Here is a 26,652-nt window from a genome sequence, read left to right as displayed (position 1 = left end):
CAGACTCTCAGAGATAGACGAATTAAATCTAGGGTCCCCCATCAGCATCACAGAAATCTCGACGGCCATAAAAACACTCAAAAGCAACAAAGCCCCGGGCCCTGATGGCTTCTCTGCCTCTTTCTACAAAGCCTTTGACAGCCAACTCTCCCCGACACTCCAAACCGTGTTCAACTCCACCGCCTCCAGTGGGAGTATCTCTCCCTCGATGAGTGAAGCCACAATAATTGTTATACCCAAGGAAGGGAAAGATCCCCTCCAGACAAAAAATTACCGCCCCATTTCACTTATAAATATTGACTGCAAGATCTATGCCAAGATCTTAGCAACTAGACTAAACGCCGTGCTGCCCAAATTGATAAGTCCGTCACAAGTAGGATTTTTGAAACACAGGATGTCGAATGACAACACCAGACTCCTATGCCACATACTTGAAAAAGCGAAAAACTGCAAAATGCCGATGGTTGCAATAACCCTAGATGCTGAGAAAGCATTCGACAAAGTCTCATGGCCATTTCTTCAGCAATGTATGGGCGCATTCAATCTGGGTAACTCTTTCATTAAAATGGTGATGGCCTTATACTCCGCCCCCTCTGCCCGTATATCTATTAATGGAACACTCTCTGACCCGTTCCGCCTATTCCAAGGAACTAGACAGGGTTGCCCACTTTCACCGGCTCTATTTCTGCTGGCTCTTGAGCCACTACTCACCGACATCAAGAAAAATGAGGACATCGCAGGTGTCACATTCGGAAACACTCAGATAAAACTAGCGGCATATGCCGACGACATCTTAATAGCCACAGAACACCCAACCCTATCAATTAAGGGGCTTATGTCCTCCATCAGTAAGTACTCGGCATTGTCCGGCTATAAGTTAAACAAGGACAAATCCGAAGTTAAACCCCTTAATGTACATACTACCAAAGAGGTCCTTGGAAATTCAGGTCTAGCCTGGCAACCGGATGTCATTAAGTACCTAGGAATAGAATTCACCGACAACATACTAAGTACACTCAAGCACAATGAATCGACCACACTAGCGAAAATTAAAAGAATCTTGGATGGTTGGTCGCCGCGATTCATTACATGGTGGGGTCGGATAGAGACGATAAAAATGATGATCTCCCCATTGGTCAATTACCTGAGCTCGATGCTTCCCCTAACGCTCTCTAACGATTTCCACTCAAAACTGGATAAGGTAATTACCTCCTTCCTCTGGCAGGGGAAAAAAGCCAGGATCAGCATGAAAAAGCTACGACTAGATAAATCCTTGGGTGGCGTCAATCTGGCCGACTTTAGACTCTACCAGACCGCCTTCCTGGCCAGGCAAGGTGCGATCTGGCTCACACCACAGCCTGATTACACACCCGTGTGGTTACACATCGAAAAATCCCTAGTGGAAGGCCTTGACCCCTCCTCCCTCCTTACCATCAAAGTGCGTCCCGATATCGACTCTAATATCATATTTAAAAACACTAAGAACTCCCTCCTCCATATAAGTAAATCTCTACCCCATCAATTTCGCAATTCAAAGTGGGAATCTCTATGGCGGAATAACACTATAACATACAAAGGTAAACCGCTGTATAATCCTTCTTGGATCAGGAAGGGAATACACTTCCCTCACCACCTCTACGAGGGCCAAACACCACTCACATTCAAGGAATTACAGGATAGATTTCAACTCGAGAACATTGACTTCTACTATTTTCTACAAGTTAAGGTGGCCCTAACCAAAGCAAACTTGGGCAACACATCCCCCTCACTCCCTGGCCTTTTATCCACCCTTAATAGACTTGGCCACCAGGTATCCAGAATGTACAAAATGATCAAACCACAGACATCTAACCTGGTCTCTGCATTACAATCCTATTGGGAATCATATTCCTCCACTCCCACATCTGATAACGAGTGGGCCAGAATTTGGGAATCGACCACAAGACACAAAATTAGCCCAACTCTATCCCAAACTAAATTCTGGCTCCTACACAAAGCCTTTTGGACCCCCAGGAGACTTTTTCTGCACAACATCAAAGACAATGACTCCTGCTGGAACTGTTTGGAAGCGGGAGGAGACCTTGAACATCTAATATTTAAATGCCCCCGGGTTGCCACATACTGGGACAGGATATTTGACTTTGTTAACAAAGCCCTGCACGTTTCTCTCCCGAGAGAATTTGCTACTCTAGTTATGGGTTCTTCCAAAGCTGTCACTTTAAATGAAAATGACAAAGCCCTACTTGATCTTTTACTGACGGCGGCGGTTAAAGTCATAACGTCCAACTGGAAAAATACAGCCAAAGCCTCCTTCCCCCATTGGCTCAACTGGGTTTCTAACCTCAGGGGTGCCGATACCATTGCACTTGCCTCTCACCCCTGGCGCCCACAACACAGGAAAGTATGGGACTCACTTGACGCTCACTTTGATCTCTTCAAACCTCCGTGAGACACCTAAAACTTTGTTGTGGCAAGCAATTTCTCAATATGTCATTTGATGGTTGTGATTCACCCTGCTGTGCTATATGACCGATCTATCTGCCTGCTGACATATGCCTTCGTGTTGTACGGACTTGATGCTTAATTGTCATTTTCTTTATTTACCTGTTTACTTTTTTCCCCCCCGCATGTTATGTTTACTCCATATTATGTTACTTCACCGCTTCTCGATTTATTATGTACTTGTACCATGGACTTTATCTGCTATTATTTGTTCTGTTCATATCACTACCAAACTCTCTCAATAAAAAATTTTGTGAAATAAAAAAAATAAAAAAATCTGCGAGAAAATCCTAACCTTTAGTACACTCAAGTCGATAGGTTGGCGAAGACTTCAAAGGTGCTTTGGAAAGATTTGGATACTTTCTTTGACGTTGTTGTTCTGCACGACTTGTGGGCTAAGTGGCCATGCAGTGGCCGAATGCAGAACTGGCAAGGGCTGCTCAAATGCATGCTCCTTCTACAGTTGCTATGGACAATTATAATCAGGTGCTTACATTTTTGAAAACAGAGGATCCCCACAAAGAGACTAAAGATCTCAAGAACTATTCAAGCATCCAAAAGTCAGTGAATGCTTATTATGAAAGACTAAGTAGGCCTTCCGGCAGCATAGTAGCATTGAAAACCCTGGACAATTAAATCTCAGTACTTTTGTGTCTCAGATTGCTCTTGGTTTACCTCCGGAAATTAGCTCACACATCCAGCAGAACGTGATGTGTTGGCAGTAAAACACCTTAGATGAGATCTTGAGATATCCAAAGTACTGCAGTGATGATTTAGAAGCAAAGCAGAAGAAAATCAAGGATAAAGTCATGTTGGCTCAAAGTTAGCCCAGAAAGGATTTCAGATGGCATGTACTTGGCGAATTCTGGTTATTGTTCTGGTGTTGGTACTGGAATGCAGGAAATTGCACATCATGGTGAGGGTCAGATGATGCAGGGTAAAGATAATGCCCCATTATTGTAACAAGTTGGGCCACTGGAGGTGAGCATGCAGGATCCAAATCAAATGCAACCAGATGGTCAGATATCAAATGTGAATGCTGTGCCAGCTCCAAACAAGAAAATGCCAAGACCTCAGAACCGTACTATGTCTCAAGTCCCGTTATTGCAACATAATCTGAATACCCCGAGGTTTGACACAAACCCAAATCCCAAAATTCAACAGGACCCCTTCCTAAATACTGACAACCTTCATCAGTTCCTGGTCTTCAATAGCTTTGGAGATTTAGGATCTGATCAATCACAATGACGGTGTCTGAGAGGGGAGGAAGATTGTGTGCTTGGTGCAGTATTTGAGGTAGACCAGAACGGCCACGTAGATGGAGAGGTGAATAGCCATCAGCATCAACTTTTGATTGACACCAGTCCTATCCTTTCTACTTTAAGGATAGTGGAAGTCTCAAACCTACTCCTCTCTGGAAAACAAGTCCAAGTTCTTGATCTCTCCAATAAACACATTGTGAATCCTGTTTCAGTTAAAGTCCCTTTGAACAGGACCTCCAATTTGTGCTATGTGATTCTATCCCAGTTAACCTATTAGGTAGGGACCTTTTGAGTAAACTCAATTCTGTGAATTACTCTACACCGGATGGCTTCAAGCTTCAAACATACGATGAGGATGCAGACTTTAAACTGAGCACCTATATGCCGGCCCTTCCCTGTTTTCATCTGCGCCCTGTTTTGACAAAGGAAGACTTGCCCAGGACTTAAAGAATTCTGTGATAGAGGAAGTCTAGGATTATACTGGCAAAGATATTGGCCAGATCAAAGATTTAGAATCCGTGAAAATTACTATAAAACCAAATGCAGAATTTCAATTCTTCAAACTCTCCAATACAACCTCTCACCAAAGCTGGTGGCTTGGATTACTCCTGTGATTGAATCCATGTTGGAGCAAAGCATGTAAAAGGAGATCTTAGGGAGTCCATGTAACTCCTGATTATTGGCATACAGAAACCAAATAAGAAGAGGCAGGTCATGCAACACTTGTGAAAGATCAATAACATTGTCATCCCATGTGGTCCTGTGGTACCGAATCCTGCTGAGATATTGTTCCAGGCACCCTGCAATGCTGAATACTTCACAGTCATCGACCTATGCCAAGCATTCTTTTTCATTCCGTTGCATGAGGACAGCCAGTACCACTTTTCACTCCTGTTCCACACTAGAGTTGTGGCAAGGTGCTGAGTTCTTCAAGGGTATACAGAAAGCCCCTCAATCTTCAACCAGATATTGAAAAAAGAATCTGGAGACACTACAATTGTCGTGTACCTCAGTCCTGGTTCAATATATCAACAACCTATTTGTGGTGTTGCCAACACAAGAGGCACACAGACAAGGTACTATTGCCTCTTGAATCATTTGGAAGAAAATGGACATAGAATGTCCCTCAACCAAGTTGCAGTACTGCCAGAAAAAGTCCTGTATCTAGGACATCGCTTTGAGAAAGGAATAAGACAAGTGTCTCAAGAAAGAATCTCTGTCATGTAAATAAACCTTCCCCAGATGCAGAGAAAGGTCAGGATGTTTCTGGGAACGGTGGGCTACTGTCATCAGTGGATTCGTAACTTTTCCCTAAAGCCAAAGTCTCTAAAGAGGCTTACACACAAGAATGTGAATGATCCACTACCATGGAACAACAAATGGAGGGATACCTTACTCGACCTGAGAGAAAGACCGCCGCTCCCCGGCTCTAGGAATGCCTGATTATGACAAACTTTTTATCCTGTATTGCTCCTATAGTGAAGGGTGATGCCTAACAGTACTAACATAGACTCATACTGGTTCAATCCACTTTATTTAATTAATTAAAATCATAAAAGTACAATACACAACAAACACAAGACAATTATAAAAACATTTGAACAGAATATATAAAATAACACTTATAAAATTCATCGTATCCAAATATCTCAGAATTTAAAATTTCCATAAATATCAATAGGATTTAGACAATGTTCATCATAGGATTTCTGTTTTTCTTGAGCCTCACAGCAGCAACAAGAAAACACGCAATATTAGAAATATCCCAAGGATTCCTAAGAATCTGCAAATAGACTAATGCTGGTCTGACCTGTAAAAAACCCATTCCTCTCAAAATAGGGATTAAAAACTTCACGCGAATATCCGTATAAAAGTGACAGAACATCATGAAATGTAGAGTATCCTGGGGTGAAAAATTGTCCCATTGACAGGGTTCTGTGTCCTCAGGTTTACATCACCCCGGGAGGTCACCCAGTGAAAAATTAATCATAATAAAATGGAACCTTGTTAGGAGCCAGTGATGGAAAGGCTTATTCACGATTATCAAGTAGGGTTCAATAAGAATAGTCATTTTTGTTTAAAAATGTGCCCTAACTAAAGGTTTGCGCCGACCTCATCATCTCTCATGAGCTTGACTTGCTTGTGCTAACAGAGACGGCTAACTGAATCCTCCTCACCCCTCTTGGACATTCTGGTACCACTAAACTACGACATCATCAGACTCGAAGGAAACGAAAAAACTGGGGGAGGAATAGCATGCATACACAGGAGCACCATCTCAGTAAATAGAGCCTTATCCCCCACACTCTCCTCTTGTGAATACATGTGCATCGACATCACCAGTAATGACTCCTCAGTATGCTCCCTACACATCACATATCATCCACCTCGTGATAACCTGACCTTCATGGACATGGTCACAACGACCACCGGACGTCAAAACTCTCAAATATTCCTAGGCAACTTCAATCTCCATTGGAATGACATTAACGACTCAATGGTCAACAGTCTCAAAAACGTCATCCGCGCACTTGACCTCACCCAAATTTGCAACAGCCCCACACACACAACAAAGGTGCAATACTAGACTTAATAATTTCCAAAAACAACTCCATTCAGCTTGACTCAATCCTCGCCTGTAATTGGTCAGACCACCATATCATTACTTTCTTCATCAGGGAAACCGTGAAACTCAACGCAGCCCAATCCATTAAACCAAAGATATGGAAAAGAGACTTGAAAAAACTCAAGCCCAACACTTTGCCCATCCACTCCCATAACTTACTCCAGCCTCCAGATGGCCTCTCCTCCGTTCATGACCTCACCAACCACTACCTAACTCAATGTCTACGGTTCTCAATGAGGTTGCTCCTCTGAATTAAAGAGAGTCTCCTCGAAAAACTCTAAACCCTAGTTCAATGACCTGCTGAACGATGACAGACGTGCTCTTAGAACTTTGGAACGCATTTGGAGATCAGTCCCATCTTCCAAGCACCTTAAAATTCTAAGGAATAAGAGAAAGGATTACTATAGAAAGATCAAACGCACTAAAGCCAAATTTTTCTCTCGCCAATTAGATCAAGCAAGAAATCGTCCCCAAAAACTTTTTGAATTAATCAATTCCCGATCTAAGCATGAACCTAAACAACTACAAGATACCTCTAGCACCCAACCCATGTGTGACGAATTCTCCGCTTTCTTTAATCTAAAAACTGAAAACATCAAGAGAGATCTTCTCAATGACCTTACAGTCTTACAGTCTTGCCCGCACACTTCGTACTCACTGGTCTAACCTCCAGCTCCATATTGTTTCAGCTGAATTATGTAATTGATGTGCCTCATGTCAACGGTTAAATGCACAGAGGCAAACTGTAGTTCTCACAAGCCACATAGAAGATCTGGTGCTCCTTTTAATCGCATGCTGCTTAGCGTCTTTGAAAAGCCTGTATGCAATTGGCTCTGCTATATTTTGGTGGCGGTTTGTCTCTTTTCCTGATGAGTGAATGCATACCCCGCTAGGAGAAATTACATTCTTACTGCGGGCAAAATATTGCTGATAGAATTGATTTCCCATTTTCTCTAGCATCAGATTGTGGTAGTCACTTAAAAAAATGAGGTGATGAAATATCTGTGTGCAGCCTTACAAGTAGATCAGAGGTGTTCCACTGTAGTTACAGACCTGAAGCATCAGGCATAGTGAAGCAGATGAATGGCACCACTGAAGCCTTGTCTTGCCAAAGTGTGTGTATCCACGTCTTTGAAATAGCCTGAAACCCTTCAGTGGTACTGATGAGTCTGAAAAGTATTCCAGATCAGAGGGCAGGATTGTCCCCCCATGAAATCCTCATAGACAGAGCTATGAGAAATCATACACTGCCAGCAAATGTGCTAGTGAATATTACAGATGATATGGTTCTTGACAACTGAAAAGGCCTCGCTGATGTGGTGCATACGGTCTCTTACAATGTTGAGTTGGCAACTTCCTTATCAAGGCAAGAACAGTGCCATGACCGCAGTCCCAGCCTCTGGTGAATGAGCCAAAAGTATTCACAGTGGCCCGAACTGAAGAAGCTGCAAGTGTAAACTCTGAGCCTGGGGAGGGGATAAGCATTTCAAACAGAGAGGAGCTAAGACACGAAAGATAACTAAGGAGGGCTGAAAGATTTTGAGTTTCTGTGTCTGAAGAACGCATCCCGGACACCTTCAACAAGGAGACCGAGACAAGTGAGCAAAGTGACAGTCATCTCAAACAGCCAGTGGCAAAGAGATCAAGAAGAACTCGGGTACCTAATCAGAGGTTCTCTGCTCCCTTAAGGACATAATTTGCTGAAAGTGTAGCTGACTTGAAAACATATAAGTGAAAATCGACAAACTGTTTTTGAAAAGCCTCTATGATTATAAAGCTGTCAAACTACAACAGATTTTTGATTTTGACGAATGACTGAACCTTTGAACTGAACTTAGTGATGATATTTAGGGCCAAGGCTCCAGTAGAAAAGTAGGAGTGCCAATTTAGAAGACTGACGTAGGGTTAGGGATTGACTTTAAAGCAATTGAATTTGATATCCATAGTGAATAAGTCACCAGTTTTACTAATTTGCAGAAAGTGTAAACAACCAGTCAGATTGTTTTATGTTATTTTTGAGTCTTGCATTTTTCCTTTCTGTGTCACGAGAAGCCATGTTGAGCTTTTCGCGAAATGAACGTACAGCAATAGAGGTCATAGTATCAATTATTTCGATTAGATTCATAGTCCGCTTATTAATTAAATTGAGTTCCTCTACAGAGCAAGTTTCTCCGAAAGTTAAGCCTCCTAACATTTCTCATGTAGTGGAGCAGCCTAGACTTCACCCGTCCTTATTACATACAGAGAATTCTGAGGGCAATTTCCCATCAAATGTTGTGTTCAATCTTTTGCTTGAGTGTTGCCGTTTAGTGCATGAAAAGGATTGCTATGTATACACCCATTAGCCCGCATCTGTAGCAGATGGTATCACCTATTATCATATCCCTTATTTATGGTATTGCTTATCCTGTACTATAATCTTGAGTCTTTTATATCATCGGTAATTTTGAATATTTTAAAAATTATGACCTAGTTCATTCAGAGGTGCCCATGTACAAACATTTCAACCTTTATGCTAATGTTAACACCATGGATACTGTGTGGCACTTCTTTAGGTCCCAATTTAAGCTCGATACTGCACAAGCCCCCAGACAAATCTGACCTGCAAGTTGAATAAAGTTGAAAAAGATTCTATGTACGATTTGGAGGACAGGCAAGAAGAATTTGCACAGACAGCAAAGAGAAGAAAAGGTGAAACTAGGGTAGCGTGGGAAAGGAAGAAAAAGTATAGATTAGCTGGAGTGCAACCAAAATTGATCTTAGATTGGTAGCAGCAAGGAAAGTTATGTTTCAGGAGAAGAAAGGAAAATGTTTGGCATTCCCAGATGGTGGATTGGAGTGAATAGACGGCTAAGTAGGAGAAAACCTACTTGTAGTGCGCACTGTTCCAACTGGAAAACTCATTTTCCAACAATTTAAGAAAAACTACTGTTCATGTTAATCAAAACTCAATAAATAATGTGTAGTTTCTCGTTCTATTATTTAATTCATAGAACTTTTGTGCAACATGTATACATTAATACATTATACTCATGTATATTAATGTTTGTCTATACATTCTGAAGAACAATGGATCTATATTTACATGTAAATAAAACTTTTTATGCAACATATATTCTCTTTACATGTCTCTGGGCATTTCAAATGCATTGATCATGAATAATACACTGAATGATGTAAGTTGATAATCTTGAAAATCGAAGCCAAATGCATTTCGGGACCCGGAGGTACCCTTCCTCAGGGGCGAAATCCTACTGCTGGGATGTTATCCCGAGAATGGAAAGAATGGTGACTACGGGTGCTGGGACAAGTAATTTCATAGAAGCTTTTCAGCGACGGTTACTTGGAAGGTTGATTGCGAATGTCAGGGCACAGCGTAAGCGTTTGCTCTTAAGATGAATGGAAAATGCAGGAAAATCGCGGAAACGGGAACCGCTTTGCTTCTAATCTGGGCTCTTCTTCACTCTCACGGACTTCGACTGAAACTATCGGGTCATACAGAGAATTCTGAGGGCAATTTCCCATCAAATGTTGTGTTCAATCTTTTGCTTGAGTGTTGCAGTTTAGTGCATGAAAAGGATTGCTATGTATACACCCATTAGCCCGCATCTGTAGCTGATGGTATCACCTATTATCATATCCCTTAGTTATGGTATTGCTTATCCTGTACTATAATCTTGAGTCTTTTATATCATCGGTAATTTTGAATATTTTAAAAATAATGACCTAGTTCATTCAGAGGTGCCCATGTACAAACATTTCAACCTTTATGCTAATGTTAACACCATGGATACTGTGTGGCACTTCTTTGGGTCCCAATTTAAGCTCGATACTGCACAAGCCCCCAGACAAATCTGACCTGCAAGTTGAATAAAGTTGAAAAAGATTCTATGTACGATTTGGAGGACAGGCAAGAAGAATTTGCACAGACAGCAAAGAGAAGAAAAGGTGAATCTAGGGTAGCGTGGGAAAGGAAGAAAAAGTATAGATTAGCTGGAGTGCAACCAAAATTGATCTTAGATTGGTAGCAGCAAGGAAAGTTATGTTTCAGGAGAAGAAAGGAAAATGTTTGGCATTCCCAGATGGTGGATTGGAGTGAATACCCACATAGATTTGAGGTTTTAGGATCTATAGATTCGTTTTTTGCTATTATGTGTTTCAAAGAATGCTTATTTCAAGCTTCCTAGCTGCTACTTAGTACCCCAAGGTATATTATGTACAAAAATTAGGTTATTGGGGAAAAACGTTACGTGTCCAACAATGTGCCACATAACAGGAGGAAGGTCAACAAGTATGTAAGAAATATAATAAGACTATCCAAAGCCCTAAAGAGTTGGACACAAAAGATACCTGGGGAGCGATTGGGGAAATATGTTATGCTGTGTAGGCAAATGGTTTAGCAAGATTGGTACTGGATATTTAGACTCTATATTTGGACCGTTATTGCAGTTTGTGTGATTTGTTTTTCTCTATGGAGTAGGTTTTTAAACTTATGAAGGCCAAGGACGTTTCAGAGCAAAAAGGAGGAGATAGATCAGCAGAAAACAAGGGGTTGAAAAGGAAATGAGAGGAGCAATAACTGGATAGGCAGTGCTGTGTTTATGATGAATTAAAAAAGCTGGAGAAATCTAGATGTAAATAGCAAAAGTAGACAACTAGTTCTGAAGCTGCATGAAGGGAAAATTGTGAATGTTTTGTGTCAGCTCTGCGAGCCATCAGAGGGGGGAAATTGATAATGCAGTGTCACTATTTTTACATTTCTATTTAATGACACGTTGCTATATAACACATAAAGTCATTGCTTACACGTATGCCCATATGATTTTATATTTAGACTAATTATGAATGATTTTTACATTAGCAGTTAACCATAGTTACAGTGTGTTCACATGAACAAAGCAGGCGGCATTATAGGCGTCAGACGACAGGATCTGTGTTAAATGAAATGTATTTTTACTTGATGTGCATAACTTTTCTCTCTTTCCAGGCACTAAGAATTCCCACCATCTTATATTGTTAGAGTTCTATGGGAAGGTCATTGGTGTTGCATTTTAACAAGTTGGATGATGGTTCTCAGCAGCTGCGTGAAAAAGGAGCCAAAGAAGAAGAATCCTCCGCTGTGCCATATCGATGAAGGCCACAGTGATAGAAAATTCTACATTGTATTATTTGTGAGTAGTGGGCTGATGCCAGGAACATTGTGAATATTAAGTTTTATTGGTTATTTCCTTTGTGGGAACCTTAGGAGTTGTATATTTCTGTTGCATTTCATGATTTAATTTTGCACTTTGATATTGGACAGTTAGACTTACTTCTGCCCACACTTGCAGGCGGACAACGTTTTCCCTTTATTCGAGATTTAATCCTCTTTTTATTTATGGTCGTTGAGTTAATTTTTAGATTAAGCACAATTCTTCTCATACTGATTAGAACCTTCATTTGGTACTATATTTGCTGACATCTGATGCTTATGAATTTCTCCGACTTTGCCCGCAACTTTAGTTTGCATTAGGGAGTTTCCCTTCAAGGGATACTATGCTCTTTAGAATAGGTTTTCTCTATTTATTATTAACTTGACTTCCCGTTTGCTGCTTGGTTTGGCTGGACTACATTTACTTATACTGTAACCTAACCAGGTGAGCATTGATTTATGACTAAATTGATTGATTTGAGTTCGTAACTTTACTAATGTATTAATAAAACCTTCATGTTTTGCAAATCCACTGTTATTGAGGAGTACAATTATGCTACTGAATTTGATGATTCAAGCCTCAGTTCTATACAAATAAACTTCCAAGTAGGTTTAGTAAAATTTTCAGTTTGAACTACATTTGCAAGATGCATATACCATCCTTCCCTCCAACTATCAGCTGTGTTGCCACTCCCTACAATGTGCATTTGTCACACTCCTCTATATCTGCATCATGTGTTTTCAGATCATTCAGCACAGCTGCAGCTTAGCCACTGCCAACAAATTGCATGTTATGTCATTATCCTAGCTTCATGCAAATATCGGAAAAAACTGCGATTCACAAAATTGAACTTATATTACCTATGTCCCCATATGGCACAGCAAGTGAGCCTGAAGATTACTACAAAGAAATGAGGAGTCAGTGCACTCAACAGCCCAAGCCCTTCACCAAACAGGGTGGATGGAGAAGACCTAGTCTTGACTGAAGAGTTCATCTATGTAGGCAGTACTATCAGACACAATGGAGGGGCAGGCATTGACATCATAAGCAGGCTGAAGAAGGCCAGCAATGCCTTCAAGGTGATGAACCATGTGTGGAGGTTATCACAGTACAGTTCGAACACTAAACTGAGGCTTTACCAGAGCTTCATTCTGTTCACACTCTTGTATGGATCAGAATGTTGGTCGATGACAAAAAGCGACATCACCAAACTGTCATCCTTCCACACCAGTAACCTGAGAAAATCTTCCACATTTTTCGGCAGCGAATCATCTCCAACCAGGAACTGGTCACTAGATGCAAGCAAGTGAGCATGGACACCATCAGTATGAGAAAACGAAGAAGAAGGATAGGACACACCATAAGACGAGAACAAGACTCCATCACAAGGACAGCTCTCCACCGTACTCCAGAAGGCAAATGGAGAGAGGTAGATCAAAGAACACGAGGATGCGAACTGGGGATACATAATTGAAGACCCTACAGCAAAGTTGGGGCACCATGCAGTAGCTTGCCCAAACAGAGTGGAGGTCCTTCATTGCTGCCCTTCAGATAGTCAGCATAACTGGCATTAAGCAAGCAATCCCCTCAGTCCAAAAACAGGCCAGCGTCTCAAATAAAGCAACAGACCCAAAAAAAGCCACAATCTGCCAGACATGAAAGAAATTCCAGAAATAAGTCAGGCACCCAAGCAACCACTCCGCCCCAAACGGATGAAAGTACAAGCCCTGAAGGGATATCACCCTATGGACAGCTGAAACACTCCACTCCTACGACCCTAAAAGTGCAAAGAAATCGAAGGGAAATGGCCTGGGGACAAACAGATATCCCTGTATTTACATATCACCAGTCCCCTTCTGCCAAAAGTAAATTAGAGGGTCATCACCCTGACCAACAGTACATCACTGAGGATGTCTTTAAAAAACCACGTCTTAAAAAAGCATCCTCCTATCCACCTACCACCTAGTTAAAGCCCTGCCACCTTTGATCATCAGGGCGCCTTAGCAAAAGGACCAATAATGGCTGCTGTTAATGAACACAAACATTCTTACCAGATGCAACAACAACTGTATTCCAGCATAGTCTTCCCAGCAGCTGGCCAATTAAAGGGAACCTCTTGATTGCTGCTGTGAAATTCTGTAAGAGAAAATTAGAGAAATTATAAATAAAGCAAAATATACTTTTTTTTGTGCAAAGGTATATGCCCAGGCAGACTTACAAAACAAGAACTGGCTTTTTTTTAAAAACACATTATACAAAAACAAATCATGAAAATAACGCAATGAACTGTAATGATATCAAAAAATAATTTTTAATTCTGTTATTAAAAATGAATAAATACATATAGATCTGTATACATGATATACACAATAAAAGCTAGTAGTTCTTGATATAATCCTTCTTTAGAAAATCACAAGATTTCATCAACAATTAGCAATAAAAATTATCCCTGATTCTGGATGACTGGGCTGTATCTGTCAACGCGTTTCGACAATATTTTTTGTCTTCATCAGGACAAATGAATATTCAGCCACTCTTCTAAAATTCTTTTTGTTCTAAACACACTTAAAAAACTTGGTTGAAGGGAGTGAGGCACCTTCCTTTAAATTTTGGAGTAGGTATGTGAAATCTGTTCAGACATAATTCACTGCTCCCATCTCACTTCTACCTTCAATAATCTTCCATGATGATTTTCTTAATTAGCAGATAATTTTATGGTTCCTTTAAATCTCACGATCTTTGAAAGAGACTTCAAACACTTCCCATCGTTTCGTCACTGCAACACGTAGTTGTTCACATAAATAGTCACCTTTACGAAGCGGTAATTTCCCCAACGTAAATAATGAACGATCCTGTGCAGTTGTTATTATGTGGACTTGTCGATTTCAACAGTGTAGCAGACAGATGAAGTTGTTAGGGAGCCTGCCACCGTAACAGGCGTAATTTGTAGACAGGCCTTGGCGCCGCTTGCGGTTTAAACGGGATGTCTACGAATCTTTACGTTTTTTTCTTTTCTTCCTTCTTCTTACTCGGCGATTCAAATGTTTTACCCTCGGCGGGATAGTTGATTGTTTAAAATACGAGACCCGCTACCTCGTTTTACTGCTTTGTTATTCAAACGCGTGTGCTCCCGTCAGTGGTTCGTGCAGAAAAGGAGGACCCAGGAGCCATATCCTAACCAGGGGGTCCTTGATACACTACATAGTAAAGCAAAATATACTACACAACTCTTTTCCGTAGAAGTCACTGATCTGATCACACAGAGATCGGGATTAATTGCGAAAATCTGTGCAATACGAGACTGGTTTCTTTTCACCCTCCCTCGATGTATAATGGAAGGCTTGAAAAAGCTGTCACCATCTTAGACAGAAAATGTTTAGATGTGTCATAGTTCCCTAACACATTACCCAATTTCAAATTAACAATATTTCTCACATATGAGTTAGACAACATGCATTTTAGCACATTTGGTATAACTTTGATATTTGGAATGAAAATTGGTCTCCAAAATTCATAACATGGTGTGGCAGAATTGAAACTATCAAAATGATGATCACCCCAAAGATTAACTACCTGAGCAGCATGCTTCCGCTCCTCCTCGCAGATGATTTTCACCGCAAAGGAGATATCCTGATCTCTAAATTTCTATGCCAAGGGAAGAAAGCATGGATAAGCATAAAAAAACTAAGACTAGAGAAACATCAAGGAGGGGTAAATCTAGCAGACTTCAGAATATTCCAACTAGCTTTTCTGGCAAAACAAGGGGCATGCTGGATATCATCCCCTACCGACTAAACACACCCGCTTGGCTTCAGGTAGAGAGGGCCATCCTGAACAATCTGAGCCCTCTGGCTCTTCTTACAGCAAATAGACACAACCACACCTCCAAGTCTATTTTTAAAAACACAAAAATTGCACTATTAACCCCTTCCATGCTCATGACGGAATGGTTCCGTCATGAGCGTCAGTTGGCCTGTGCTTATGACGGAACCGTTCTGTCATGGTTCTATTGGTTCTTTAGAACCTTCAGCACTGCAGCGGAATTCGCACAGCGCTGAAGGGGTTACAGATAGATAAGAAACTGGAGAATAGCATCAAGAACTCTAAGATGGAGTCGTCCTGGGCTAATAGTAAGATTCTGTACAAGGGGAAATGCCTAGCCTTCGACACATGGATTGAGAAATCATCTACCACCCTTACCAATTAGAAAATGGTGCATACCCAGTTACTTTCGCAGACCTCAAGTTTAGGCATAACCTAAACGACATTGAATTCTATAACTTTTTGAAAATCAGAGCGGCCTTGACCAAAGCCAAACTATCTACCGCACAACCGTCAATCTCCTGATATGTAGCAAACATCAATAAATTAGGGCACCAGGTCTCAAACCTCTACACACTCCTCCGCCCAAAATCCTCGAAAGTTAATGACACAACAATTATCTATTGGGAAAATCAAACTAAAACCACACTTAACGAACAAGAACTGGCCACACTATGGTCCTCGGCCTCACGCAATAAAATCTCCCCAGTGCTCTCACAAACAACATTTTGGCTACTCCATAATTCTTTTTGGACCCCTTCACACTTATTCTCATTAGGTCTCAGGGAGGATGCATTATGCTGATACTGTAACAAGGAGAAAGGGGACCTAGCACATCTTATCTATCAATGCCAACACTCAAAACATTCTGGGAGATAATCATTGGTTTTATAAATAAGTTGCTGGGCTGTACGCTAAAAAATTTATTTTCCTCCCTCGCCACCGCATTTATGACAGCAGAACTGAGATCAGATCCCGATAAGGACCCACTAGATCTGCTGCTGCCGCAGCAGTGAAAATGGTCCTAGCCAATTGGAAGGACACAAGTAAGACCTCATACAAAGGTTGGTTCAACTGGATCACGCATCTCAGAGGAGCGGACAACATTGCACTACAGAACTCACCCTGGAGACCAGCCTCTAGAGGGATGTGGAAATCACTCGACACATACCTAGACTCTTACGAACCCCCATGAAAACAAGACATGCCGGCGAAACATACCCTGGTTCCCCTTCTTATGTACGGACAAGTGTTTGTAACTGAGCTCAACTACTATGGCCCACGGGTCTGTATATGGGCCAACATGTTTCCCAATTTCTTCACAAGTAAGCTAGTCGTATGTCAGATTGACAAGCGATCAAAGGACATGTAACTCTCGGAGCCTTGTTCTCCTTTCTCCCCTTTCTTTCCTGCCTTTTTCTATCACCCTTTCTCTTGTTTTCAGTAAATAACAATATGTGGGGTTAGCTAAGCAAATGTGTCATAATGCCTCAGGACACGGTTATATAAACTGCGACTGGCTAACCTTGTAACAGAAATGCTAATGTTTTTGCATAAAATAAATATAAACACTTTGAAATAAAAAAAATAAAAAAACATTTTACAAAAGGAATAAGACAGTGAGTATTTATTTTCACTCCTGATAACTGTGTGCCCTTTAATTTCTAATTCAATATTAAGGATTACAACCTGACTAGGCTTTTCCAAATTTGCCTCCAGGTTATCTATAGCGGTTATGCTTTTATTTTCTTGAACCGAAAAGGAGGGAACACACTGCCTATTGCCAGTAGGCCATGTTTTCTCACTTTAAGAGAAAGCAAACGACTTGGCTTTTTGAACAGCATCCTTTCTGTCATTTTTCATTTACATTTCAATTCCAGTCTAGTGCCAGGACACCCTGAATTTGGGCATTAATGTATTCCATAAATATTTAAAATTAAATTAAAATTTTTTTTTACTCTATGCATAAAATAATAAAATGGTTTTATGAGTGGTTTTAAATACCCTCACGTATAATCAATCTATAGAACAAAAAGTGATAAATAAAGCTTAAATCTTAATCATTGTTATTTGAGTGCAAAATCTTGTGTTGACTTGACAACAGATTACTGGGGATCACCAAACGTTATAAATTGTATGACGATTTTTCCAAATAAATCCATGAAAAATGCAATTGTTATACGAGTAGGTGTTAATAATACAGGTTGGCATTTCTGACTTAAGAATTCAGGCTAATGATGGGAGATGTGCATGCTTTAAGCTGCCCTTTTTTACGTGGTCTCATAATGTCCATTCAAGGCCTTATGTTCTTTATTATATATAAGACAGACTAAACCAGTGGCTTCCTGATAATCACCATGCATTTAAACAATGTAACATATTACAAAAAAAACAATGTAGCATAGCATGGAGGTATTTCAAGTAAACACTAGCACAAAATAGAAGCACTGTGATTCAATTCTCAATTTCATTGTTACCATTGTGGATAACATCTAGGGAACCACCTGAAACAATGTATGGGCTCATTTTATTCTCAGTCTCTTCTTGCGACTCCCTTGACTTTTCTGTGAATGTCTCCACACTTACCAGTTCTCCACTGGTTAAATCTTTTCTCAACCCATTCTCTGTGTCTGACATGGCCATTACTCATCTCTCAGCTTTAAATTGTGCCTTGCGTTCCAATGTTTTTCACCTCTCACCAAAGGAGGAGCAGCAGTGCTTCTCCATCCATGTTCCTAATGCACCAGTTGCTTGTTGCTACTCCTTTATGACCTCAAATACATCCCTAGGCATGCTCCTGTTCTGTGATAGTCTTTTGCCAGTGGATCCAATTCTTGTTCTAGGCTTAGCATATCTCCTAGTATTTACTAAACCTTCTTCGCATGACCCTTCTCCTCACATTTGCAGGAAAAAAAGCCAGCTGCAGGTACTTGTTCTGCCTCTAACCAGTTCCTGGCTCTACTCCACTCTCCTGATGTTTTACAACGTTATTTTACCATCCACAATTCTCACTACATCATTCTCCTGAGCATTATCCTCCAATCTTCAAAATCCTCTTCTTTCAAGCACTCATTACCTTCTGATCCAGGTAAACCATCACTCCCATTTGTTTTGTATTCTTCCTCCTCAATGCTTACTGGGACACTGACGATCCTCTGTCCTGCCTACTTTCACCCTTATCCCCATTCATCACAAAACATTCCATGCCACATTGAGTGGGAGCTCTTCCTGAGGCCCTGTATTTTCTACAATTACAGCTCCCTCAGCAGCTTGCCCCAAGTGACTGTGAATGGCAGGTGCAGGGAGAGAATTCCCCTACAGTGCTGTAAAATCTCTGTGACCCAACTCATGTTTGACTGTGGAAGTTAGAAATATTGCCTTAACTTAACTCTGAGAGCAGCCCAGGATGTCTAATATTCTAGCACTTCAAGACACAATGCGTATGTAGTATATTTCCATCTACCTTGCACATTATAACACATTATCAGAATTGTAGCACCTGTGGTGGTCAATCAAGTTTTTTTTTTTAATATTCAATTTATCAAATAAATAAAGTAGGGAAATTGGATTACCCATCAAGGTCAGGTCCAGCCACAGTACTATGGTCTCAGATTACGCCTTAGGGCTGAAGGCGTGCATTTTGTTCCGGCAAATCCAGAACAAGCCAGCACTCTTAAAACAGCCTTAAAAGCCGGTAAACTCATCCCAAGGTGGACAGAGGGCAAGGCTAGGTGAAAAAGTCTACCAACAACTCTTGATGAAGCAAGATCTGTGTGTACGGTGAGTCTGTGGAAGATATTTAGAAGTCAGTAAAATACCTTGTGGGGCATAAAAACATGTGTGAGGAGTATGTGATCTGAATATGTACGGGTGAAAACATATGACAGCAAGTAGGTGATTCTGGGGCATTAGACAGCGTGCTTGAAAATTATGGAATTACTTGATGTATACATACTGAGAGGTGATTGATTGTGCATCAGAATTATTTATTCATCAAAGTGGTAAATGTATATATGCAACACAATGAGGTGCCCACAGTAAGGAATGCCCTTAAGTGGTGGAAGGGACAAGAGAGGAGACTCCTGAGCCGATGTGACATGAATGTGACAGTTAATTATTATCTAAGTATGGCATCACTATTGCTCATAAGCTCCAACTAATAAGAGCGACTCCAAGTTGATATGACACTTTTTATTTTATAACTACTTCTAGGTTTCTCTTCTATAAGAAAAGGAACTTTGGTATACAAAAATATGAGCTTAAAATCATTCATAACTATTAAAGTGTTTGACTAGAGAGGGTGCCCCCTCCTCCTGACCATCACAAATGTCCAACCCATAGTTGTGGTAAGCTATACGATATAGTATACCTCTGTAGAGCGATCTCCTACTCACTTTTTCACGTTTGCAGTGTTCTCACTCTGTTTTTTTCTGGGATTACTGCTTTTGTGTTTGTACTCGCTGTTGAGGTGCATTAAAGCCACCTTGAGTATAAACTTTGTTTTTTGCTTCTCAAGGATTCTACATTATCAGAAAACTAATCTTAAAGCTGCCAGAATTTTGACAATTTTAATTAGGATATTGACTTTGTATGAATGCTTGTACAGACCAGATAGGGATTGTGCTCAGCCCTGAAGAAGGCCATTAATTCTTAGAGTTGTAACATAAGCTGAAACATGTGGGTGAAATCGTGATGGTAGAGTAATTAAGCTCACTGTACATTCTTAGGAGTATTTTGTAACTCTACCCAGGGTGCCACAAATAAAATTATTTGGTTTTTCTTCGAGGTAATTTTAGATATCTAGACTCCTATGATTAACCAGTGCTGTTTTATTAAGACCGTAAATAGGAGGATGAGTCCGCCCTTGCAGTGACTGCCGGGATGAGGGAAGGATACCTATGATGAAGCATGTCACATCAGAATGTGTGAAGGTTCCTTATCCAGAATCATTGGATCCTCTCAGACCATAATAGTCCCTGTGGAACGCAGATCACCCCAACTGCTGTGACAAAGTTTCTAGAAAGGGAGGCTATGTGGTATGTGATCAAATATTCTTCTCTCTCACTCCTTTTTATGTAGCAAACTATATAGAAAAACATTTTGGAATGTCAGATTACCAGCTTTTAATGACAGTCCCGAACTATGGCACATTTCTATAACCTTTATCATTGGCTTATCACGAAAACCAACTCAGGCCATCTACATAAGTTTTCCCGCACTGCAGCTTTCAGGCATAAAGTCAGAACATGAAATCACAGTTAGTAAAATAAGGTTCGATACAGTCTAAGAGAGTTAGGGATTTTCGAAGAGCAAATCTTCTACATGCAGGATTTGCCACAGAAGTAACCAATGTGAAAATACTTGCCTACTACAGCAATCTATGAAAATCCATGCAAATAAAAGCTTTAATAATATAATAATATGCCATTCATGCGCATCTCCCTTCACCGGTTTCCCTCCCAGAGTTCAGTCCATTAGAAGCCCAGGTGATGATGGGGAATCTAGGCAGAGGAGGAGTGTCCTGTATCTACCGCTCCCTAGTGAATAATGGCCCCGCATCCTTGGATAAGCTACGTGCCCGATGGGAGGAGTGGGTTTGCCCCCTAGAGGAGGCAGACTGGAGAGATGCCCTTATGGCCTAGAACACTAACCACATTCTCCAGGCTACGCCTGGTGCAGATATACTACCTGCACGCGGTTTACCTTACCCCTGAACGACTCTTCTGCACCCGCTTGCGACCCTCCCCAGACTGACCGAAATGTGGCTAATCCCCCGCTGATTTTAACCATATGGTGTGGCTCTGCCCGGTGCTGCAGAGGTTCTGGAGTGGGGTGGAGCGGGAGCTCACACAAGCCCTGGGATGGGAGTTCCTCACGACCCATTGCGGATGCTGCTGGGGAGCTTCGATGGCCTGGGTGGCTCCAGGATGGACAAGCGCCTATTGGGGACAGCGGTGGCTGTGGCCAAAAGGGACATAGCGATGTACTGGTCGCGTGCCGTTGCTCCTACTGTGGGGGGGTGGAGGAGGGGGGTGGACTGGTGTGGCATCCAGGAGGAGGCCCTGTTCGAAATCCGAGGCTCCCCAGAATTGTTCCACAAAATACGGGGGAAATGGTTCAACATGATCCCGCCATAATTCTTGCTGTGTCGATTCTTTCATGCTCCACCTTTAATGTAATGCAAGATGGGATGCTGAGCTGGAATGGACTGACCCCGCCAAGATGTCTTATTGATTCAATTCCGATGTATATGTTGATTTCTGAGCGGCAACCAATGAATTCTTTTTTGCTGTTTTATATACTCAATAAAGTTGATTATATAAAAAAAAAATCATAATATGTGCATTTATAGAGCACATGGTTACACCACACAGGTGTGTCCCCGTGCTAAAACCCTGACCTAGCTGCATTATAACCCAGCAGAAGCGAAAAGAAAGAAAGAGGGCCCAGTAAGCAGATCACGTGGAACTAAAAGGCCACGTTTTTAAAAGGTTCCTAAACCGAATCTCATATCAAATCCTTACCTGCCAGAAAGGCGAAGGAGTATAAGTTAGTAAGTCTTTATTTGCATGATTAATTAAAACCTTTGCAATTTAATTTTTTTGATTTACATTTTTTTTTATTTGTATTTGTAAAGTTGCAAACTTCAACAAAACCAAACAGCATTGCTGTTGACCACAAAGTTGGTGGTGTGTAGGCATCGTCATCGTAGGCACATCGTATATATGTACAGACCAACATACAGTACATATTGTTATACACACATTTTAACTTCCATTACAACAAGTATCAACTCACTACAATAGGTCAGACAGTCACCCAACATTACGGTACAGCAGAGGAGTTCTCATTTCTTAATGTCCATATTAGGGATCATCGGTATTGTGTTTAACCAGTTGACAAAGGGGTCCCAAATGTCCTGGGAGCGGGCTCGTGTTGGCATTAGCTCCCAAAAGCTCTCCTGCGGAGTCTTGCATTGAGTTACACTCAAGATCCAACCCTTCGTTGTCTGCGGGAGGGTCGCCCTCCAATGCAGAGCCACCTGACGCTTGGCTATGAGTAAGAGCATCGCCGTTAACTTCCTCAGTTTCGAGAGGACCTCAGTGATAGCACCCAACAATGCCACCATCGGCTTGCAGGGCAGCTCCTGGCCAATTATGTTGTGTACGTGGTGTAGTGTCTGCAGCCAGAAGTTGGCTATAGGGCGGCACTGCCACGCTACGTGTAGGAATGTTGCCTGTGTAGCTCCACATCGCCAACAGCGATTGTCGGGTCGCAGACCCATGCGGTGCAGCTGCACTGGGGTCCGGTATAAGCGGTGGATGTACTTGAAATGGATCAATCTAAGACGATAGTTAGAGGATAGCATTTCTAACTGACCTCAGATAAGCCTCCACTGGTGATCTATGACTCCCATCCCCATGTATTCCTCTCATTCCGCGCGAGCCCCCGGGATAGTGAGTGGGTAATCATGTTGCGTAATATTGTATAAACAAGTGATTAGCTTGCGGCCGTGTTCCACCACAAGAACATTCTTAAGTGCTGGTAATGTGGGGGGTGGTCTTGGAAATGAGCGCAGTCGGTAATATAGCAACATGTTCGTTGCCGATGGGTCTGCTGGGTCGCACATTTGCTGCAGCGTTAGGAAAGTATAAGGTAAAAAACAAATAGTTCCCTTAGTTATGCTGACTCCTGCCAGGGAAAAGGTCCCTGCCCACCCGCAGCCTATGATTCGGCGCTCACTCCCGTGCCCCGCGGTCCCTGAGTGGGGGTATCTGTGGGTCATTGTCCAGTGGCATAGGAGCGTAAATCACTTCCAATTTTGCTAGTTTGGCATGGCCGCCCATGCCCATGGCATTGTTTCAACAGTATACACTTCATTTCGTGTTCGCTTTTACGGCTGAAATACAGCAGTGGCAAGCGGAAGCGGCTCTGCTCTGTCTAGTCCAAAAGCTACATGTGGCTAAAAGGGTGTGGGGTGCGCCCAGTGATTTAGGAACTGTGCCTGTGCGCTGTATGTGCCTGCGCACTGCAAGAGTAAAGAGCAAAGTCGGGAGCTGCAAGCCACCATGAGCCTGTGGTAAGGTGAGTACCTCCCAGGATATCTTCGGCTGTCGCCCTCCCCACACCAGTTCAATCATGAGGGATCTCAGGGTTTTAAAAAAAATGTGAGGTGAGAGGGATATGGACATTTACAAAAAGGTACAGTAGTTTTGGCAGGATTATCATTTTGACCACCGCTATCCGTCCAATCAGGGACAACGGGAGTGTCTTCCAACAACGCACACTCTCTGTGATCCAGTCCACCGCCCTACCATAGTTTGCCGTCCAGAGTTTGTTTATGTTGTTTCTTATCCATAACCCCAAATAACGTGTTGGCCCTGTCGCCCAGTCAACATGGTAGTCCATTTCAAAGGGCTAGGCCCTGGACGTCAGGGGGATTATAACTGATTTGTTCCAATTTATCCGTACCCCGGATAGTTCCCCATAGCGCACCAGTTTCCTCGTCATAGGTGCCAGATTCTCTTTGGGGTCTACCATATACAAGGTGATGTCGTCCGCGTAGAGTGATACAGTGAGACCCCTGGTGGTAAACCCTATGCTGCGGTGTGTGTGATATTGTCTAATTCGGCCTGCAATCGGTTCAGTAGCTATGGCGAAGAGTAACAGCGACAAGGGGCAGCCCTGTCTAGTGCCTCTCATGATGGCGATGGGCTCTGAAAATCAAACCATTTACCTTGAGGCGTGCCGTGGGCAAAGTATAGAGCAGTTTTATCTGTTGGATAAAAACAGGGCTAAGGCCTATTCATTGGAGCAGTGGGAACAGGAACCCCCATTTCAAAGAATCGAACGCCTTATTGCCGTCCAGGAGCGCCGCGACATGTGGTGCGAGGTAATGTAAAGCAAACAACGTGCGGCGGTTGTGAAATGTGGCCCTGCCCGGAATGAAACCGGACTGGTCCAGGCGTATAATCAGGGGAAACAGTGGCTGGAGTTGGACGTCCAAGAATTTAGCAAAGATTTTTGCACCAAGTTTATCAGGGATAGTGGGCGGTACGAGTCACAGTGCAATGGGTCTTTGTCCGGTTTTAAGACAGTTATAATAATGGGCTCGCGCATTGAGGCGGTCAGGCTGCCTGACTCCATGGGCTCCTGATAAACCGCCAGAAGCCGTGGCGCCAATAGCTTTGAATATGCTTTATAAAATTTGGCCATCAAGCTGTCCGCTCCGGGGGCCTTGTCCGCTGGTAGGCCACCTATGACCTGTTTGATAACTTCCACCGTAAAGGGGGCCTCTAAGTACTCGCGGTGTGCTCTACTTAACCAGATTAACTCGATGGAGTCAAAGTATTCCTGCAGGATAGCGTCAGGGGGGATGGAGCTAGATGTGTAGAGTTACGCATAGAAGTCTCTCATAGTTGCCAGAATATCTGGTGAGGAGTGCGCTGTTGCTCCATCTGCGGGGACCAGTTCGGTAATAAATGGGGACCCTCTGGGTGTCCGCACTAGGTTGCCGAGCGTCTTGCCAGGACTGTCCCCCTACCCGTACCGACGCGCTGTTGCGCGTTTGTGTAGAAATTTTGTTGTCTCACGTTCTGCCTACTCCTGACACGCCATTAGTTTGGTGTGCATATTAGCCAGAAGTGAGGGGGATGGTGCCGCACAATACTGTGTCTCTAAACCATGGGAGTTCCCTTTCTAGACTGCCCAGACAGCCCCGAATGTCGCAGACCACCCCAGATTGACCAGGGATGCAGTGCCCCCTTATCACCAGTTTGAATGCTTCCCACAGCACACCCTCCTTGGTCACCGATCCAGTGTTGTGCTCAAAGTACTCCCTAATGTGCGTTCTGATAGTTTCACAGAATGTTGCGTCTAGTTGTGCGCTTGGAAGCAGGCACCACGAAAAGGCTGCTGATAGGGATTCGGGACCGAAAGCGACCACCGGGGCATGGTCAGATAGAGTCTGTGCATGGTGAGTGACAACTTGAACACAGACATGTAAGTCTCTAGTCAGTAGCCAGAAATCAATTCTGGACCATGCCTGGTGATACTGTGTAATGCATGTCCCGTCGTGGGCCATGAGGTGTAGCGCTCGCCATGAATCGACCAGACAGTGGTCCAATATTATTCTGTTTAGGGATGCCGCCACCTGAGGGTGATGAGCGCGGGCCCCCCTCCCTATCCATGGTCAATGTCAGTACTATAATAAAATCCCCACCCCAAAGTATTGCAGCGTCTCCTATCGACTGGACCTTATGCCAAATTTGTAGGAAGAATGTATGGTCGTCCACGTTCGGACCATATGTGTTGACCCCAATAAGTGGCTGGTGAAATAATATTTCCTTTAGACTGAGATACCGACCTTCTGGATCACATACCGTTTGTTGTGTTCACCAGGGCACACCTCTGTGTATTAAGTTGCCACCCTACGGGAGTAGTTAGAGTAACTAGCTGTATGTACCTTGCTCCATCTATTGATGGTTAACCGAGAGCGAGCTGCCTCCCTGAGGTGGGTCTCCTGTAGGAGACAGATATCTACTCCATGTCTGACCAAGTAGGATTGTACCAGCTGCGCCTTGCAGGGGGCATTTAAACCCCGTACATTCCAGGTAATGCAGGATAGTTTAGACAGTTAAAAGGCTTTGCTGGGCGGTGTGGTGTGTTTGTGTAAGGTTCCCATCTTGAGGCCTCCAAGTTCCCCTGCGAGGTGCCTCAGTGCCTGACATGGGTTTATTGTTGTGTGCAAGTCTCAATTGCGGACAGGGTGTTGTGCCCTTCATTAGATGACAAATTAGTTTTAGGTTTGAGTTGTACTGCAACAAACAACACCCGATAACTTCCCTCCAAACCCTACCCGCCCACACCAACCCCCCAACCAGGTTGTGCATCCCTTATGAAACAGCTCACTACGCATGAAAGCCCTTGAAGCACGGGGCAATAGGGAATCATCCCATAGGGCTGTGGGATTGCCTGCATACTGCCCTGTCCCGTAAGAACAGGGTGGCTGAGCATAATTGGTTGACTCTGGCACAAGGATTCATGATATGAACAGTCATTATGTTCCAAGGGAACTGAACAAAGAAGGTCGTAAACTAACATATTTGTGGTTACAAGTGTTACAACAGTCCCGCCTCATGGGTGCATACCCCTCGACATCAGTCATTATCACTAGCTGGTTGCTGGATGAAGACGAGGACACCTCGTCCCGGCGGTATTGTTTCTTGGCATTTTGCTTGGCGTATTT

General features: G+C 42.6%; 1 protein-coding gene across 3 annotated transcripts in view; it reads right to left on the bottom strand.

Annotated features, from left to right (window-relative positions):
• Positions 1–26,652, bottom strand: part of FANCC (FA complementation group C) — a 1,396,321-nt gene that overhangs the window by 1,276,073 nt on the left and 93,596 nt on the right. For all 3 annotated transcript variants that reach the window (XM_086961183.1, XM_086961186.1, XM_086961184.1), the window contains one exon: positions 13,634–13,718. In XM_086961183.1, the coding sequence (XP_086817309.1) occupies positions 13,634–13,718 (85 nt within the window). The remainder of the gene's footprint in view (positions 1–13,633; positions 13,719–26,652) is intronic.

This window comes from Lissotriton vulgaris, chromosome 3_1, assembly GCF_964263255.1.
Source record: "Lissotriton vulgaris chromosome 3_1, aLisVul1.2, whole genome shotgun sequence".
Lineage (NCBI taxonomy): Eukaryota > Metazoa > Chordata > Amphibia > Caudata > Salamandridae > Lissotriton > Lissotriton vulgaris.
Note: the sequence above shows the minus strand (reverse complement) of the source record. Positions and strands in the feature narration are given on the sequence as shown.